Source organism: Myiozetetes cayanensis, unplaced genomic scaffold (genome assembly GCF_022539395.1).
Source record: "Myiozetetes cayanensis isolate MyiCay16 unplaced genomic scaffold, myiCay2020 scf2-11, whole genome shotgun sequence".
Taxonomy (NCBI): Eukaryota; Metazoa; Chordata; class Aves; order Passeriformes; family Tyrannidae; genus Myiozetetes; species Myiozetetes cayanensis.
The window spans coordinates 42,556,014-42,568,325 of record NW_026087411.1 but is presented as its reverse complement, the minus strand read 5'-3'; the positions used below and the strand labels follow the sequence as shown (position 1 = coordinate 42,568,325).

Here is a 12,312-nt window from a genome sequence, read left to right as displayed (position 1 = left end):
CTATCACAAATTTCTAAAAGTAAGTTTCCAGCAAAGCAGTAAAGAAAATTTCCTCTTATTGTTTTCAAGCTAAGTATTAAAGCACACTCTATTGTATCAAAGATACCTAATTTAAGCATCAGTGATACCTCCAAGATGGACTCCCAAGAGATATGGAACTAAACATTCTGAGTCATTAACAAGTCCTATCTCTTACATTTGCATGCATCCGTACCAGAGTATCTTTCCCAATCCCTTGCCTTTTCCCTCATCTCTACTCTTTCACCTTCTATTCATTCATACCTTAAAAGTTCCAGTGAACTGGAATCTCAAAGGGAGAACAAACAACCACCTTATTTTATCACTCACATTTTGGCATTCTTGAGGTGTTGCTTCTTTGATATCTAGACCATTTTGTGCAATTCTGGACCTAATCAGGTGAAATTTTAAAGCTTATCACACCACAGACACACAAGGATGGAAGTATTTCATATAAATGAGATCAGATCAACTAATCGCAGGAACAAACTGAGATAGGCCACATTTAAATTCTTCTTTTAAAGATAAAAGGAGAGAAGAAACATATCATTGCTAATCTCAATTTCATAAATCAGAACTGAGCCACAGAAAGACCAATGTGACAAATACTATATTTATGAGAATCAAGAACCATAACATAAACATCTGTGGCAATGATTGCATTAAGAAGTAGTGCAGTGCAAGGTGTACAGACCAAAACAATGCTGGCAACCCAACTTCCAAATGTATTTTCTGGTAGCAAAACCCTAGAAAATATTGCTCAGCAGGACTGATATTCTATTGCTCAAGAGGGCTGATATTCTATTTGGAATATCAACCTCTGTAGCTATTTAAGATTAAGGTGTCAACTATAAACAAATTCTACAATTTGTGTTATACCTGATGCAGAATCTTGTATCAGAAAACAACCAAGTTTGCAAGCAATATCAGATCTGGGTTTGCATCCAGACACCACTCACAGTTTTGCAGAACTCTTTAGATATGCCCCCTGACCAGCATCACTTTCCAGCATCACTTGCATAATGGGAATTTACACTAAAACCAATTTTGAAAAAAAGAATTAGGGGGTGAAGAAGTAGGGTTATGTATAATCATGAAATTGCTTTATCCTGTCTTCTGTTACACCTTTCAGTATTGATGCCTCTGGGTAAGAAGAAACAATCCTACTCTCTCTATCTTTGGTACCTTCACTCTTGAAAGGCCTAAGTTTAATCTTGGATCTAGAATGTGTTTCAAAGACAATGCAGTAGGCAGTGGGCAAAACCCTAGCCTTTGTGGAAAGTGTAAATAAAAAGGAAGACAATGTCATATATTACCCATGTATTTTTGTTATTGATGTAGCAACCTGTTATGCTGAAAAATTTCTGGGTTTGCAGTATGGGTCAATCCACGTTAACTGCGAACCCAGGCTTTGAGATTTGACAGGGACAGACAGAGAGTTTTATGTTAAAAAATTGCATTTCAGCACTAGGGTCAAAATGTGCCTCTTAGAGTCTACAGTTCAAAGAGAGCTAGAAAGAATGAGTCTGAAAACAATCAAAGAGCCAAATATTTATTTCTGCATTCTCTACTTAATTTCTGGAAACTTTAAATTTATTCAGAGAGCCCTAAGGTCTTCAAAGACAAAAATTAAGAACCTAATTAGACATGAAGTAAAACACCTAACTATGACTCCATGGAGCACAGAAGAAAATTAGCTATTTTTATTATAAAAACTAGCATTTCACACTTTTCAGGTATTTTTTGTCTTTTTACACTAGTCAACAAATTTTTAGATAAACATTTTTGTACAGAGACCAGCAAAATGGAAATCTAAACCCAATTAGAGTATATTTGTCCAACATCCTTAATAGTATTGTTTGATAGTCAGAAACCTTAAACTGCCCCCTTGTAAAATGGTTAGAAATTAAAATATTAGGTATACCTAGCTGAGAAAAAGTCAACCAATTTCTATTTAAAATGAAGATCTGATTTTAGAAATGATAACTTTCTATATTTTCTAATCATCATTAATTATGGAAAGAAAAATCACAGTTCAAAATCAGGATACTGGTTACCCACTTTTGTCAGGCTATCAGGTTCTACACAGGTCTTGATAAAGGTTTTCTTAAAGAAGTTGGAGTAATCAGCTAGGGAAACACTTTCAACCCTCAATTTACAGTTTCTACAAATCTCACACTAACACAATGAAAGCAGTTCAAATAAAACCAAGCAGCTACTTCAGCCACACAGAAGCTAAACCAAGCTCTTTGTATATAAAATAGGTTATACACTTTCTAAGTAGAGAAAAAGATAGACAGAATTTTCATCTCTTTTTCTTACAATAACATATTTTGGTTTCCTGTTTCTATGACCTGAAGGAATGTGATTTTGCTATTAATCAATGTAGACAACAACATATTTCTCTCTGTCAAATACTTCAGATATTGTGAAATATAAAAGGCAGTTTAAGATTAATGTCTCTCAATTATATTCCAATTATGCCTCTTTTGGCTTTAAAATCAATCCCATTTGTTAACCAGGGAGTGCAAGAATTGCACTTGATAAAGTAAACTCCAAGATGATTGAAGATACAATTGCTGCTCAGTGGAAAGTTACATAACTTATTTCCAGAATGTGCTTTGTATCCACAGTGCTGATTTTTTCTGCAGTTTTTTTAATTCCAATGGACATTGGCTCATACAATCTGCAAAAATATGTGATTCTTGATACTATCAAAACTGTCCCAGTTGCACATTAGCCCATCGGTCAGGATGTTTTCAATTGAACCATATGAATGCATTATTCAATGCCACATTCAATTTTCTTTTTCAAAAGGAAACACAGAATTATATTCAGTCTCAACACTTCAAAGGGAAACCTCCTAAAATTTTGTCCTAACAGTACAGTGTAAGCACAATTCCAAAACTTGACCTAGTTTTCCTGAGGGGACAAGAAGGACAATGAAAGTTCTCTACAGACATAGGATGCAAATTATGCAAAAAATTCTAACCCAGGAGCCACACTAGAAAGTATTGACTGGCACTGTGCCCACCAGGGACCGCATGCCAAGTGGAGCAGGATGCACTCCAGTTATTCAGCTTCATTTGATGACCCACCATGTGCCGAGACTTTGGAGTAAGGGCAAAATCATGCTGTCTTTCTTTTTTGTATCAGCACTAATTCCAAAAAAATACCTTAACACAAAAGAGAAGAGAACAGGTCTTGTGACTTCACCTCTTTTTATCCAATTCGAAAATAGCCTTAATTAGCAATCTCAAATAAATATATTTGTATCATATACCTTATGAGCTGAGATGAATATTAGATGTGTTTGTTTCACAGACAAAAGAAAAGGCCCTTCTTTTGTATTGCAATCTGAATTTTGAAATGCAATTTACAAGAAACTTGAAAAGTATATTTTATCATGGAAATGTCAGAACGCATTATCTATTTCCAGACATCCAGAAATCTACCAATAAAATCTCTAACCTTCATACATGATTTGAGCCAGTATTTCAAAGCTAGCCACAACAGTAAATTCCTCTCATTCTGAATTTGAAGTTGACCAGAAACTGTGTCATGTTTTGATGACTCACCTAGAAATATCTAGAAGAAAGTTAAAACTTTCCTACCCAGTTGAATTGAAAGATTGTGTTTGCAATGAACCCAATTCCAGTTTGATTTCAAACGCCTATAGTACAAGTTAGCAATCATCTTATCTCTTAGCAAACACTGTGGAAAACATTCTGCCAACAATGCAGGTACAACTGACTTAAAATTAGGTGCATACTTAAAAAGGTAGCAACACGCATTTAGTCAGGATTCTTTTCTAAGTGTAATAATTTAAATATGGTTGACACTGAAAAAAGAAACTGTCTGAGGAGAAAACACACACCAAGGGTGTGGAAAGTTCTAATTCCAGTTGAATGACTTCTCATTTTGTATTCAGCTGACCGGTTCATAAGAAACCCATGAAAAAAGATTTACCACCCTGTATTTGGGAGCTTGAGTAAATTAATATGTAGTTGCTACACAGTTCCTAGTGGTCAGATATGTACATAACAGATAAAGCTGAGCTACAGGGAATACCTTTCTCCTCATCTTTGATGGCAAATGACAATTCAGAGTCAAGCATCATGAAAACCTGGAGAAACAAGCTTTTAACAATTACTTTGAGCACTAAGATGTAGCTGTGCAGGGATTTTTCAGACAAAAAGATCATGAATCATACGTAACTGCCACATATGAATGAATTACGTGAAAGTATCATAGACCTGAGTTTCACACACTAAGATGAATCCTAGAAACACGCTTAAAAAAACTCTTTCATGTACAATATGAGTAGTTCCTATAGTTTAGGAGGAAAATAAGCAAAAACATTACTTACATATTTGTCATCTGATCCACTGGCTATAAACCGTCCACAAGGAGATACTGCAATTCCACATGGATAGCAGCGGCTACTGTGCCCTTCAAAACGACGTTCACACCTACAGAGAAATTTCAGTGTTATAAATGCTAAGTAAAAATTACATCTTTTATTGCCATTTTCATGAGATCCCACTGAAATCTCATCCGTTTTCCTTAGTCTACAAATTGACTAAGGCAAATCCACAAATTAAGTTTTAAATATTTCTGCAGTAGGATTTTGACAAAACTGAGAGACATTAAAAACATCAATGACTAAAAATAAAAAGAACACACAAAACTGCCACAGGACAATGACCAAACCCATGCTTTGGCCTTCTTTAGTTTACAGAGATAGAAACATCATCAGTGAGTAGAAATTAGGAGTTGTAATGCCTACCATTAAGCTACCCTAGGTAGCCATCTCAGAAGTGAAAGCTGAACTCCTGCATTAAGAGGAAGGTGTTGTGGAAGTCTGCTCTGTAAAGATTTAGAAATTTTCCTCAAGTAATTTATATCAAATGAAGACATGGTATGTGGAATCATAACATAAATAATTATTGCTTGCTTTTCTTACAACTGAGTCTGGATATTCAAATTTTGTTTTATTTCATATGGTAATTTAAGAAAGGCAATATCAAGTGACATTCCAAATTGATAAATCTAGCTATATCCAGTCTATAACTGTAAATAAATTCTTACTTATCTGTGTTAATACGTCTAAAGGAAGGAAGGTATTTAAATTTAATGCAAAGAATTAATTTCCTGGTTTTCACGCTAACATTGTAAGAAGCATTGTGGAGTAAGTTTTTGGTAGCTAAGCACACTTGGACCATTTAATAATAAAAATGTTTTTAATGAGATGAAGATTAGCATCTACCTAAAAAAAATACGTAGTTGTAAAGAACTGTGATAGCTTTGCAGTCAATACAAAACTAAGGGGAAAGAAGTATTATTTAGAGTTTCTTCAATATTAAAACATATTTTAATACGAGTTTCAACCCCATTCAGAACTGTAATTTACATATGATGGCCTCATTTCAGAGACTTATTTTTATACCCATGAGGTATCATTTCAAAACAGACTTATAATAACTGTGTTCTTCTTTTGCCTTTATTATGAGTGCTGTCAATCTACCTTCCTCCTTACAAAATAAATTCACATACTTCATTATAATGCAGCTGTAACATTTTTTTTTTTTTTTTAATGTATACTAGGTCCAGGAACAAATTTGAAATAGTAAAATCTCCTGCCAACACCTGCGATACACACTTTTTCCTGGCCAGTGAAAGCACAGAAGCTATGTAAATTCAACTGACTGAACCCATGTACAGAAAGCTCTACATTTTTATACCATGTTGCTCTGTTGTAGACATGCATGTATGTGTAAGAATGCACTAAATGCCAAGTTGGTTTCGTTCACCCAGGTGAAACAGGTATAATTAAACAAAAACATTACTTTGTGACTGATCCAATTGCTATTACTTACTAAAGCATAAAAGAGACACTTTTGAATACTTGAAAAGACAAAATTTTACAGAGCCTAACTCTGAAATTTATAGTATGTACATGGCTGAATTTATGTGCAACAAAGCTACAGATATCAACAGAACTTTTGAGTTTACAGTAACCAGACCCTTCATGTCAAACTAGTTCTACCCTAATGCTGTAAATGATACAATTTAAGAGGACACTACAGTTAAAGAAAACCAACTTATAAAGGCAGTCAATTACTGTGACTAAGAGGTAGAAACATTTTAAAGAACATTTTCTATAATGAATATTCAGAGACTTTCAATAAGCAATGGCCACATTTGGTCTATTGAATAACCTGCCTCTGTTCAAGCTTCCTATTGACAGTAAAGGAAAGTACTAGCTACCTCAGTCTCCTTTCATATCCAGCATTCTAACACATATGACTCCAAAGGTTAGGCAGTGGAGAACACATCATAGAACAATATATTTGATTTATACTTTCAAAAAACTTTACTTTTTTGGAATTAACTTGAAAGAAAACATGAAAGGCAGCCCATGCTTCCAATGCTGCAGCTTTCACAGAGTCACATAATGACTGAGGTTGGAAGGCATCTCTGGAGGTCATCTTGTCCAGCTACTCTGCTCACCTACAGTCAGTTGCCAATGATTGTGTCTGGATGGGTTTTGAATATCTTCAAGGTGTGAAACTCCACAACCTCACTGGGCAACCTGTGCCAGAGCTGTCACTGGAAATGGTTTCCAGAGTTAGTTGTTCTGACACCTTTCCAGTGATCAAGGTGAGGCTGTCTCTCAGTTACCTTGGATCTCCTTCATGCCATTTTTGAAGATGGAAGTGACATTTACTTTCCTTCAGTCTTCAGACACCTCTCCTGATCATCATGATCTTTCCAAGATACCTGACAGTGGCCTCTCAATAACATCAGCCATCAGAGAGCTGAAGGAAGACCTTAAAGAAGACAGAGCTAGACTCTTTTCAGTGGTGCTCAGTGACAAGACAAGAGGCAAGGGGCAAAAACTGAAATACAAGAGGTTCTGTATGAACACTAGAGAATCTTACTTGTCAGAGCTGCTCCATCAGCCCATCCCTGCTTGAGAGATGTATTTTGTCCAGTGATTTCCGGACAAAAACCCAAATCAAAGTTCAGACGCCTTTACACTTACATCTTTAAGAAAAACTGAAGAGAAGGTGGTTGCAGTTGAAATTAGAGCAGGCCATGTAGAAGAGTAACGGGCCCGAGGGCCATGTCTTCTCCTCTCCTCAAGCTAAATGGGGCAGAGGCATTGAGTTCTCCCTTTTTTTTTCTTGTGAGAGTGAAAAGAGTTTAAAAGACAAACTGTTTAGACAAGAAACCGCTGCAGCAGAAGAATTAAGTTTATAGACAACAGGACTTTAAGGTCGAAACTGCAGCTGAAGCGCAAATTATGAGAGAGAAGAAGCCTAAGTGGGGAGAGTTGCTGTTTTTTCTCTCGCTTCCTTCCTTTCAGGGTAAAGACTGAAAATAAAACCCTGCCACTCAGAAAGTTTATTATGAAGAGACTTCGTGCGGCTCACAGAGAAAGCTAGATGCACCAGATTTGTGACTTTAACAGAGAGAAAGCCTATGTTGGAGTAAAAGCGGCTCAGATGAGGCAGAGTCCTGTTAAAGACTTGTAGACCTGAAGGGATCATGTTTATGCTGGAGCCGAGACGGCTCAGATAAGCCTGGGATTCCAGTGAGAGATCCATGCTGCTGCTGTTGAAGATTTAAGTGACCCTGACGGGAGGCTAGGAACCCACGCTGGAACACAAAACGGTTCTAGAGATGTGCTGGGGATCCAGAGATCCGTAAGTTGCTGAAAAGCAGAGAACCTACGCTGAGCAGAAATGTCACAGTGGGATATTGGGATCCAAGTGGTGATCCAGATTAGACCCATGCTATAGTTTAACAGTGACTGTTCTCCCATGGGACCTCTAGGGAAACAGGGGTGAATTTCAACCATTATCCCCTGTAACCCCTGTGGGAAGAAGATCCATAGTAAGCAAGTGTCCCTGTGCTTCAAGTGGAAGGAAACCTTTTCAGATCCTGCAATCCCCAGCCTTCGGTTTTAACCTAGGAGGGAGTAGGTTTTTAGCCCTGAGGCCAAACACAGAATAAGAGAGATAAAGAAGTTCCAACTAAGCACGAAGTGTTGCAGAGTTACTGGAGAGAGAGAGCTAAATCTTGAGAACAGAAAAGGACTGCTTCTCCTCCTTGACTGATATAAAGGGAAGTGGGGGGAGAAGTATCTTTGTAAATACATAATACCTTTTACTTATAGATGAGCAAAGAGTAATTTTGTGTAAAGAGTTGTTAATAGACAAATACCACATTTTTTTAATTAATCTCTTTTTGTCTGCATAAACCTTCTCTCAACCGGTAGTAATTGTATGTGGGGGTATAAAAGTAAATTGAACCAGGGCAAAACCACGACAACTTCTCCACTTGTTTGTGAGGGTGAATAATCACTGGCACAGGCTGCCAGAAGAGGTTGAGGTGTCTCCTTCCTTGGATGTATTCAAAAGTCACTTGGACATAATGCTGGGCAACTGACTCCAGGTGCCCTGCTTAAAGCAGGGTGGCTGGACAAGGTGACCTCCAAAGGTGCCTTCCAACCACAATTATGATGGAATTTTGTGATTAAGCAACAAAAGCATTATTGCAATTTTGAGGACAGCTTTCTTTCAAATATCCTAGAAAGAGAGAAATAAAACATAAGCCTGATATGTCTGCTGTTCCCCTACATTGTCAGATGTGGCATTGCAAGATTTTGCCCTCAGTTAGGCTCCTACCAAACAGTATTCATTTTGTAAAGTAAATCTCTCCCACAAATCAGCCTTAATCATGTCTTTTCTTGTCTCAGCCAGAGCTCCAGTTGTACTGTTTACAAATTCAGAGAGGTTTTTCTTTTTCTTCTGATTGCCTTTTCATAGAAAATTTGAAGAAAAAGTTTCTTTTTAATCTTATACTTGTAAGATACATCAGAATCCTGTGAAAGAAATTTCCTCATGAGACAAATAAACAAAATTCATATATCCACTGTCCTTCCTGAATGTGTCTTCAGGATGACTATTCTTTCTTAAGTAAAGCACTGGTCATCTGGGCTACTTCTAAGTGTTTAAGACCTCATTCTCAGGGGCTGTAAAAGATAACTTCCTCAATGGGGTGTTTCGGCTTCACAGAAGAGTCTGCTAATAAAATGCTGCAAAACATTTCCTTTTAAAAGAATTTGACTCCTCTGTATTTGTGATAAATATCTCAATGGCTTCACCTATAAATGGATACATAAAAACTAACAGTATTCCAAGGTTTTCACTGATCTTTTCTCTGCTATACCACAACAATATAAAGAAATGTCTGAGTCATAGGACAAGGCCTCTTTCCTTGTGCTAGTACAACCACAGTAATAACCAATACCCTGGATCCTATTCTCTTCATGGTTTTCCTGTTCAACTTTTCCATTATATCAGGATATATGTTCTATTACAAGTTTAGCTACTTCCCCACCCCCTCAAAATCCCGTTCTAAAAAGACATTAAAAAAATTTGTTCTAAATAAACTTTCCACAGAGTTCAGTAGAATCTTTGTTAGGCAATCTATTAACTCCAGATAACTCCCAGTATGACAGCAATGGAAAAAAATGGACCAAAAAACCCTAGAATAAATTGGATAGATTAGATATATATGTATTCTTTTAGTGGTTCTCTTCTTTCAGGCTTTTTTATCCTTTTTTTTTTTTTAAGTAGCAACAGGTGGTGATCAAAATTATTTTGGATATTGCAGGCTTGACGTGGCCAGCTGGCATGCTGTCCAGCCTCCTAAGAATGCTTTTCTGGTCAGAGTTTTTCAGAGGTTACCATGACAAACATCTGGTAATTGCATGGGACAGTAAACAGCCAAGTTTTCCCTATGTTCTCCATTGTACATCTTTTAGTCTACATTCCAAAATATGTATCTTTTTATGTTGCAAAAAAACCTTGGAGAATATTAGAAAAAAAATGAAATATGTTTTCTGTCTTTATAAGAGAAAGATGCTAGAATGGTGTGTGTCTTTGTGAATAAGGGGATACTTTAACAAATAAGTCAATTTAATTCTATGTAATGTGTTTAAAAAAAAATGCAAAGCCAACATTGCCTTTTTATATTTTTTTAACCCCTTCTCTTTGTATTCGGTTACTTTTCCCGAGTGTTCTGGTATTTGTTTAGAGACAACTCAGTACCAACAGATCCACTGAGGTTCTGAAGAATCCAGGTATAACTTGACAGTAGTAGTAGCTACCTTAGATGTACTGTACACATGGGTTTCATTTTAAACACAAACCAAATCCTTCAAGTGGGAGCTCAGCATGTTTTCACCCTAGCCTCCAGCAGGGACCACATGCTGCCCATCATCTATACTTTCATGCATCTCCAGTCTCAAACTTGGAGGAACTCCAGCCACTGCTTTATCCCTCTGAATCCATATAACTAGACTCCAAAGCTCCAAGGAAAAAAAAGAATACGATAAATCATGTGTTCCTCACATTCAGAAGAAACCAAGTAATCAAATTCTGAGTATGTGTATATATGTATCTTGTTTAGGATGATGTCAAGTAGTTAGTTCACAGTGGAGATACAAACTAAAAAGTATCTCAAAATTGAAGTATCTCATTCAAACTGCATGTCTGACCCTAAGGCTCTCAAAGTGCAATTGTGAGAAAATGTATGAGTTCCATGTGGCTGTGGGAATTCTTCTAAAATATGTTGCCAGGGGAGCTTATAATCTAGTTGCACAGGATCATAATACTAGTTGGAGAATTTACCTTAATGTCTAAAACCTTCTTTATACAATTGGCTAACCCTTTCAGAGGCTGAAAGAAGGTGAAACGGATTTTCCCTGGGATCATACGTCAAAGCATTATCGAGAGCTGAGTAGTCTGCAGAAGCAATTCAGTATGTGCAAGTAGTCCAATACTCCTCAAATTTTCACTGTGGTCCAATAAGCACCCAATGCCTTTTTTTTTTTTTTTTTTCAGAAAGAGATGAGAAATGGCTACTTCAGCAAATAGCATTAGAGCAGATGAACTTCTGTTTCTCAACTGATCAGAGTGTGAGTCAGAGCAGGTTGTTCCTGCCACTTAAGGTGTCAGTGTGGCAGGAGTTGGGAGCTACTCCTAACACCTTGTCCCTGCTATTCTCATTACCTTCAGTATTCTACAGTAATTAACAGTAAAATAGCAGCTACCACATCTACCTCCTCACACCCACAATAGCAGCATCCTAGACCTCTAAACTGGGCTGTGCTAACTTTTCCCTGCTTTCCCCATCTCTGAGTAGATAACAAGCACATCTAATAGTATAGTGCAACTGTCCCATTCCTGCCTTCTAAATTAATTTTCATTTTCAGCTGTTACTGTCCATCTTGCTCTTCTATTCAATACTACATCAGTTCCCCCAGTAAGTTTTCCATACTGTATTTCTATGGCAAGTAAATAACAAATGATAATTTCATAGAATCACAAACCATGTCACAAAGACATCATGGTTGAGGTTGGCAGGCAGCTCTGGAGGTCATCTTATGCAACCTCACTGCCCATGTAGAGCCGCTGTGGCTTCACCAATGCCGAACAGAGGGGAGGCATCACCTCCTACTACCTGCTGGTAATGCTGTTCCCAATACAGGCCGGGACATTATAAGCTTTCTTGGCCACAAGGGTACATTTTCTAGCTCATATTCCTCTTAGTGCCCTTTTCTGCAAAGTTGCTTTCCATCTAGTTGCCCCCCTTAGCATATACTGGTGCCTGGGGGTTGCATTTGGTGTTGGGGGGACTTTCCACTTCCCCTTGCTGAACTTCATGAGGCTCCTGTCAGCCCAGTTCTACAGACTGTTGAGGCCGTTATAGATGGCAGCACAACTCTCCACTGTATCAGACACTCCCCCTAGTTTTGTGTCACCAGCAAACTTGCTTCACTCTCCTTTATCATTCAGACAGGTAATTTAGATGCTGAACAGGATTGCAACAAGTATTGATCCCTGGGGTACACTGCTAATTACTGGCCTCCAATGAGACTTCACGTGCTTGATCACCACCCAGTGAGGCTCCCATTCAGACAGTTTTCAAGCCTCCTTGCCATCTGCTTCTCCAGTCCATACTTTGCCTGACACAGTTGGCCCTCCTGGCTGCCAGGGTACTGCTGACTCTTGCTCAACTTGCTGTCGACCATGACCCCCAGGTCCCTTTCCATGATGTTGCTCTCCAATTTTCATGGCTAGGCTTTGCGAACAAAGATTTGAGAAGGGCTCTACCCACGCTTGCTACAAGCACGCTCATGGCTAAAAAGACCAATATGAGATAGACAAGTCCTGTTGCAGAAGGCACAGTGGAAAGACTCCCCAGGTGATATCAATG

The 12,312-nt window shown here is 37.8% G+C and overlaps 1 protein-coding gene across 1 annotated transcript in view; it reads right to left on the bottom strand.

Moving 5' to 3' along the window:
* WDR27 (WD repeat domain 27) overlaps positions 1-12,312 on the bottom strand; it is a 97,571-nt gene that overhangs the window by 49,828 nt on the left and 35,431 nt on the right. Inside the window, exon 22 of the mRNA XM_050315957.1 lies at positions 4,388-4,490. Within this exon, the coding sequence (XP_050171914.1) occupies positions 4,388-4,490 (103 nt within the window). The remainder of the gene's footprint in view (positions 1-4,387; positions 4,491-12,312) is intronic.